General features: G+C 39.0%; 1 protein-coding gene across 5 annotated transcripts in view; it reads right to left on the reverse strand.

Annotated features, from left to right (window-relative positions):
- LOC136449026 (ankyrin repeat domain-containing protein 17-like) overlaps positions 1-4835 on the reverse strand; it is a 33435-nt gene extending 28600 nt beyond the window's left edge. For all 5 annotated transcript variants that reach the window (XM_066448797.1, XM_066448796.1, XM_066448799.1 and 2 more), the window contains exon 1: positions 4505-4835. In XM_066448797.1, coding sequence (XP_066304894.1) covers positions 4505-4699 — 195 coding nt within the window. In that variant the 5' untranslated portion in view covers positions 4700-4835. The remainder of the gene's footprint in view (positions 1-4504) is intronic.
- Positions 4836-8774: the final 3939 nt, after the last annotated feature.

Here is an 8774-nt window from a genome sequence, read left to right on the forward strand (position 1 = left end):
GCCCCAAAATGTCATACATTCTTCAGAACAACATCCTTGAATACAGTAGATCAGAGAATATTTAAATCAAAATGATAGAATCTACAACAATGAACATTTTCAAAATGTTGGTTTTTGATGGAATGGAAGCAACGAAAATTAAATGGCTGTTAAAATTAATCTGTTGCAGGAAATTTTTGATGTTATCAAATGACCTCACCAGTGCAAGTAGGCAGAAAAAATATTTTGAGTTCCAATGCACAATATTTTCCTCCACATCTGAATTGCTTTCTCTAGCAGTTTTGAAGGACATTATTCAAGAGGTTATCCATATTGGATGGGGCTGTTCCTACATTTCAAATAGGGCTTGTCAGTTGTCTTTTTCAACTGTCACTTTATGGATGGTCGCCAAATTTGTCCTAGCAGAAAGGAGAAAAAGATGTGTAGCTTAATGACAGAGACTGGCCATTTGCACCTGTGCCTGCATTAGTTATCTGTTCACGGATCAACGACAGAATACTGTATTAGTATTACATGTACACTGACTGCTCTAGGTATGGCATAAATTATGTACAAGCCCATATATTTTCTAGCAACCAATGTGTTTGATTTCTAAACTACACTAGGCTATATATTAATCTAGAGCTAGTAGAGGTAAACTGTTTAGATTTAGAGATTTGATCACATTATGACAGCTTCGGTTTCCTTTTTATATGATACACAGTTGAAATCAAACTTATTCCAGAAAGGAAAACAAAAGTTAACATCCTGCAATAATTTGGTGCAAATATGCAAACATTATCATAAGAGCATGTGTTTTATGACATGGAGTAATACATTTCATTCATATGCAACTTCCTAATAAAGTACCTGTATTACCACAAATATCCTACTAAAACCCAAATCTATCTTTGTTTATTGCTGCCATATATTTTGTATTAATATCATAAGAACCAAAGATTTACGAAGCAACCTGTGCTGTAATACTTGTAGATACTGAGTCTTCATAATAATTGTTGTTAATGATATGAAAAATTGGCAGCAAAGCTTTATACTAAGCTTCTAATCATCCACGGTTAATGTGAAGGATTATAAGTCTAATGCGATCATTTCACTGTAGCTAGGTGTCGCCATATTTGGTTGCTAAGGGATGAGAGCAAGTATACCTAAATATGCGACATGCACAAGTTGATGTCATTTTGCTGTTACTGCTTGATTGCATTGTAGAAGTGTAATACTAAAGTCACAAAATTAACAATTCATTCATTGTATTTTCAAAGTGTAACAAATCAAACTGTGCAATATCAATCAATATCAACTTCAAACCAAGCCAGCCAACAAAGAGTCTCATTGTTGGTAACATACAAGTACAACTTACTACAAGAAAGGGCATTCAAATGTGCTTGTCAGTGGTTTAACTCTGTTTATTTTGTTAGCACATGAGAAAAATAAACAATGTACATGTCGAATACTACAAACTTGGAACTGCATTAACATGTACAGTATGTGTCTACGACTAAGTTATTTTGTATTGTATGATCTGCATTGGCTTACAGCCAAAAATTATGACATAAATTTAATGCCCTGTGTGTTATGACAGTAAAATATAATAGTGGTTAAACATCACATAAACCATGGAAACCCATTCATTCCCTCTTGACTTATTACCCATATGGCCACCCACATGTAAACTGATAGAAATTAAGCACTCTTTCTTTCAAGGGACATAAATTCCTATCAAAACTATATTTGCCCAACAGTTTGCATATACAAAAAAGTACATTAGTATGGCCTGACCATACTCATTGCATTTATAGATGCCTAGTTTTTCATACCTTTGAATGACATATTGCAGTTCTAACTTCTAGGCTGAGAGGGTTGTATGAAATGGATTACAATGATTTACATCAACAATCACATCTCATACTCTATAAACAGATAAGAAATGAGCTACACTTGTTAGGAAGGAATACAGGGTAATCAAGTTACCCCTCCCCTTGGCTTAGGGCTAGTATCTTTAATTGTGGTGTTTAACATTTAGGGATAAATATCCCTCTTCACACAAAGCTACATGAACGTGCACGGATTTCACTGTTTCCAATGTATTCCGTGTATTGTGTAATATGGGTAAAATAAATCAACTTGATCTTCTTGGTTCCAAAAGTATTGATTTTATGAATAGGTAAAGAAACAACACTCAATCACTAACACCCTAACTGGCTTTCTGTCCATTGGATATATTCTTCTTCTGTATTTCATGTTCAAAAATTATGATAGTGTTAGTTTTATTAATGCATATGTATCTTCAAATGCTGAAGTACATTTTACAGCCCTACAAGCATAATTCCAAGGGGGAGGGGGGCTGCATTTTAGAGTTTTGGGGAAAGCAGGCACATTTGTAAGAACTTGTTGAAGGAAACTGGAAGAACATATATCATATGAGGATTTAAAAAAGAGAAATGCCCACTCAAATTTTTTATCTAACTCAGTAAGTGTGCTGGGTTCTTTTACATGCAGAGGTTTAACAGTTGAGGCTAACACCCAAAGCTCCCTCATACACGGGGCCGCCGCCTTTACATCCGAATGGACGATACAACTCTTTCTTTTCCAGTTGTGTCCAGACCCACATTGCTGGCTCTACAGAACTTGAACCAGTGGTAAGTGGTAGAGTGCGCAGACCTCTACACGGTCACCACACAGGCACAACATTTTTCTGAAACCCCCCTCCCCCTTTCGTACTAGTCTCTACCAACCAGACTCCCTAGGTTGATCGAAATAATAGAAATTGGGCGAACAGACTGAATGATACGCCAAAGGGGCTAGCGGGCTAGAGTTACAGGAACCAACCCTGGATTACCTCTTGACCATTCCTCCATGTTCAATCACTTCACCCTGTTGCCATCTATGTTGCCCTTTTTGATGTTGCCCTTTTTGGCGGTATATTGCTTCTTTTTTCCTAGAAACCCCCTTGGCTATTCTTGGTATTTGTTAGATATCCATGTACATTTTGTATTTTCAAAATCAAAGAAGACAGGCAATACAATGTTGTTTCAAACAAGCTGCTTAGTTATGAATATGATAGACATATATTTTTAAGGGACACAATAAGCCAGTAACATTAACTATTATATAGTTGCATCTTATGCAGTTATGGTGATTTTTAGTTTGGTACCTGGATACCATCTTTGGGAAGGGAGGGACTGCCTGTAGTATCAACAAGCAAATGACATTGAACTGAAGACTGTAACGCTAAATTGACTAACAGAGAAAAATGCAATTTTTCATGAAAGGTTCTCAATTTGAAATTAAAGACGGAGGTTAAAAAACTTTACGATGTTAAATTGACTTGGAATTTCGTGACCCTAACCTGAAATCAATGTCATTTGGAATTCTGTGATTTGGACGAAAACTTACTTGTATAGTACGAAGTCAATATAATCTAGCGGAGAAATAGACAATAAACAAGGACAACAACAACAATAAATACTACAGTCGCCATGTTTTGTCTTTGTACTAATGTTTTCGAAAAAGGATATATTGTTTAGGAAAAGCACAATGTGGAAATGGTCACTTATTGTAATATCATACCATTCATACATTGTTAATGAGTCTTGTGAGTGAGGTCGACACATTGCCATTGCATAAACGAAGCTGAGATGGCAGACTTCACCCCTTCACATCGGTCAGAAACAAACACACAGACGGACAGGCACAACAAAAAATTGAGACCATGCTTTAACAGAAACCTACTACATGTCCCCACCCCCAATTTTACCATTGAAATTAAAAAGCCATTGAATTACAACCCTGGCCATGGTAAATTGTACACATATGGAGAAAATGTAAATATTCATCTAAAATAGTAATCAGACTAGACCAGAAATGGCTAAAAATTATGTAGAGTTTTGTATCACTAAGGTATATGAAATTTCAAAACTACATATAATTACCGGATGCCTCTATCAATAGTATCATTATAAAATCCTGCTTGTCATTTTAATGTTCAAAATGCTGACATCAGCCTACGAAAATATTCAATATAAAACGTTCTCTATATTCTTACTTAACGATACTTTCAGTCTGGGTGTGTTCTGTTTTGTTTGGCGTTTCTACTGTATAGTTCTGGACACAAGAGTTTTGGTAAATGAATCGGAAAGTCAACATCCATCGACCGACCCACCCACCCACCATGACCCCGAAATAAATGCATTTTCTACGTCACAAACTGTGTAGGTTTAAAGCCTTGCTGGATACCGTAACTATGACATATTGGTTACGTAGATATTAAGACATTCTCCCTGGATTTATGTTTTATTTTTGAGATAAGATTGGGACGATTTTTTCCGTGTGTCCGGCATGCCACACATGATGATCGGCGTGTCTCTCTGCAGGCGCCAAAAAAAAAAAAAAATGACGACACGCCATAGCAGATTCGACCCCCCGAAATCTGTTCCCTTCTGTCGTTCAGTCAACCATTCTACACACCTGTTGGTCAGATTTATTCGTCAGGAATGTGTGTACTTACCTCGGAAACCTCTCCTTCTTCACTTCCAGACAAATCTGCCATCAAATCGTCCTGCATGGCAGCGGCGAGCACAGCATGGGGATCGGCCAGCTTGGTGAAGGTAACGTTCAGAGGCTCGACTTTGGACCCAGAATTCCCCTCATTCTTCGCCATCTGTTCGGGTTCCCCTTCTACATTTTGTATGTCATGCTGCATCTTCCGCGTTCTGCTTCACATAGGCACGTTTTCTGTCTGTCTGGCAGTGCTAGTGAAGAAATAATAGTGGAAATGTCGTGAGAGGCTGTCACCTCAGTCGCTACTCTCCGCCATTATGAAATGTGACTGACCCGGATGTAAGCTAACCGCGGGAAAACGACAGGAGACAAATTTATCTATATATTAGAAATATCACGACTTTATGTGCATGAGTAAAAATCTTAAAATTAGTATACAAAAATATAAAGTATTATACTACCTCTGTTTAGGAAAGTTCTGTACTTCTTCCATAAAAACTGTTTTAATGCTAGTCCTACATACGTGTACATTTGGCAGCGGCCAATAGCAGACCTCGCATGCCGACACTTACCACGTGACTGTTAATTGGGGTTCTGAAGTTACTGAGAAAGTGAGAAATGGGAAGGAAAAAGACATATTTACAGAGTACATGGCCCTTATGTTTGTGTAGATAATCATATTTCGTTCTTCATAATCAATATGGTTTCCTGTCAAAACTTTGATGGGGCACAAAGTGACAACGCAATTTTGATTTGTCATCTTCAAGCTCATATCAGTTTATATGGTTCATCCTGTCTACTTTCCGTAATACGAAAAAAGCTCGGTACTTCGAAATTCATACGCATCTGAAAATTGGTATCATTAATAATCTATTTCCCCGGCAGTATACTGGTTGGTTGGCTGGAACTGTCACCCTCAGTGCGCATGCGTGATTACAATGATATCTTGAAGTACTTCAGCCTAAGTCAAAATCGTGACACAATCAATCAATCCTAATCCGAAGTGACATACAGTTGTTACAATCAGCCCATTGTGTTTGATGTTATTGAAGAGATTTAACTCACCACAACCAGAGCAACTTTATCACGGGCATAGACATATCATTAGTACGCGTCAAGCAGATCTGCAGAGGAATGGGCCCGGCTGGTTTTTGACGTGGTTTTACATTAAGGCGTCGGGCTAGCGGGCTTTGTGTCGCCAACCCATACGTATAAGTTAGTGACATAAAGAAAACGGGACAAAATGGAAATGAGTGTAAAAGGGAAAAAATGTAATATGAGAAAGAAAAATTAATAAGAATTAAAGGAAAAACACATTCTTCCGGCAGGAGTTTGCAAGCTCATACCCATAAAGGCAGCTTTAAAAAAATCCATCGTGAGACGAGTTAACGTTACTTATTATTTGGTCACCCCAACTCACACGCGATTCTAATTCAACGAATTGATATCCCTCCAGACGACAACGATCATACACTAAGATTTATTCGGTCATTGTCAGCCGAAATCACACTTTGGCTCCAGCGCAACCATTCGGACGGATAATGAGGTCCGTCGGGACACATTTCATATCTGTGGCGGAGAGAGGCCCGGGAGTAGGCGTGAGCAGACTTGCGGTCTTTGGAAAAGCAATAAAAGATCATAAAACGTTTGGGCGACAAGAGTTAATCTTCGATATGTAACGTAAACCCGATTCCAACTTCTGAGGCGGCAACCTTTGAACGACTCAGTTAGCCACCAAAACTCTCTGACATGATGATGAGTATAGTTCAAACACTTTTTTTGATGAAGAAAAAAAAACAGTATTTTGTAAGTTATGTGTGTTTTGTTGTCTTTTAAAACGTACTGTTATATCATGGATCATACTCCATCTCTCACGTCTCAGTTCATAATTTTGATCAGCAGCTGAACGGTCTCCGACATCCAGCGACAAAGGGCACAGGCACTCGGATCCGAACAGATACTCTCTATAAAGCAGAGGTTACGGGAGAAGATTGTGACCTTCGAATTCTGATCATATGCCTCGTTTTCTGTCGGCTGAGTCTTCCCCAACCTCTGCTTGAAGAGTAAAAGCTGACACACGAAATCTATATAAGGTTTTTACTGCGGAGCAGTCCCCAGCCGGTCCAACTGATCACAGTACGTCTTATATGTCCCAAACGAGATCATGAAGAGAATGAGTTAAGTTAACTTTTACTGCGGATGTTATCGCCGATGGAAATGTTACGAGATCATAACTCGACCTGGAGGCAGAAATATCAGGAATTGATGGTGTCTTAGGGGCACAATTTTCATTTCAGGCCTTTCATCGTTACTATGAACCAAGTCCAGTCTAGATGTAATTTGGACAACCTGAAGGGAGTACCGAAGACATCACTGCGCTAGGAGGAGACACTAAACTACTGGCACTATGCGGATCCGATGGAAAATCTATCAACGCAGATTGAGCGTTTGTAGATACATGTAACTAATACTTGTGTCCTGATTATGACGTATTGGAGCAACTAAAAAGAAACGGGCAGATCGGAATTTTGAATGAAAAAAATCGATGATTTGCATGTGCCAAACCACTGTATTTTCTTTATTTCTAGTGCCATATATTTGTATTGTTATTATTATAGCCTGCTCTGAATCTGTTGCCTAGAATGTTTCGATATGTTCAAACGCAGTAGATGTTGCAGATGGTCGATTCCAAGTTGACACCATCAAAATGCTAATACTGTACGCTAAACAAGTGCCGAACTGACGCTTTTTTTCAACGAATACACCAAACATATATGCATAACCCCATGGGCATTTCGAGATTTAATTAGCCTTTGATTTATTTCATCATGCTGATAGCCCTTCGGCTCGACGAGCACCGATTACTGCAGAAATAGATTTCACCGCCAGGTGGTGTGCTTTATCTGCAATTTGTAGCCTGCTCTGGCCCTGACCAAGCCTTGACCGGAAAGCGTGCCCCAAAAGGTCAAGGTATTGATCACTTACTGGGAAGAAAACATATGCATAATCGATAGCGTTTCCGTGCGACGGGTTCTCAGTCACAGAACAATGTTTTATCGGACCTGAGTCAAAAATATGATTAAGGAAAGCCTTGTGTTTCTGACATGTCTGAAGTCGTCACATATAAATAGCACATTTTGGCCAGTGCATCATCACAGAAAATACGTGTCCGCTATACTAATATTTTTGGGGTTACAGAAAATAGTTTGAGAACCATTTACCTTCAGAAATAATAGCTGCCAGGTAAGACACGTGCATCCGTTTAATAATAGATATAGAAATAGAAGGTGAGTGCCCTGAAACGGCGATTCTGTTTCAGTGAAATGATAACACCAAAAATAGTTACTCAAGCAACTGGATAAAATTTTGAAACATGATTATTGCTTCGATTGAAATAGAAAATGTAAAATATAACCGTGACTTCTGACGAAAGGGAAACGTTATGACAACTTTTTATCATTATGTGAGAGTGATGAAGCCCACCAAACTGGCATGTAACAGAGGACATGGAGACCTGAAAAGTAGTATCGCCTGGCTGAAAGAAGCTGGGGCACGGCGGCCGCGCTGGATGGAAACCGTCACTGTCCAGCGGCTAGCACCTGGAGCCGGAGGCACCGTGTTTAAGCCTCCGTTGCAGGCTTCCCCACGGCAATTTTTCAACTTATCGGGGCCAGATTCTTTGTCTGGGCTTGGCCGTATCTGCTGGGGCCCCGTATCTGCTTGGACGAGGTCGGGCTATATCAACTCAAACGAATGTCGTCTGCCTCTTTTTGAAACGCCATTTTCGACAGAGACGGCGGCTACAGGCCCTTCAAATATCTCAGTATTGAGCGTAGAAATAATCGTTGAAGCGCTTTTTAAAAATTCTTTTCACCCTGTGAGCAGTTACTGGGCCAAGTTTAAACCAATAATTTAGTCGCCAGCCTGAACCAATGACTCCCTCATAAACTCACTGGCTACTAGAGTAGCGTCATGTATGATTGAGTGATCAAAGAGGACGTCACTTAACTCACAATAATTAATTGATTTGTCCCTTGGAAGTTTATCACTTTAATAAAGTTTGGCCTGGAACTCAGAATCATCAGAAAATTGTCAACTATTGAACGTTTGCCGCTTTGTCAGTGAAAAATGTATATCGCCAAGAGCAAAGCAATATGATTCATTGTAACGTTAAATGAATTATTTCCTCCTAAACGTAATAAACGATTGTCTTATAAAGAGTTTTTGACGTCAAAACAATGCCCAACTTGGTCTCACATAAAATTTTCTCCGCACTG

Source organism: Branchiostoma lanceolatum, chromosome 14 (assembly GCF_035083965.1).
Source record: "Branchiostoma lanceolatum isolate klBraLanc5 chromosome 14, klBraLanc5.hap2, whole genome shotgun sequence".
NCBI lineage: Eukaryota > Metazoa > Chordata > Leptocardii > Amphioxiformes > Branchiostomatidae > Branchiostoma > Branchiostoma lanceolatum.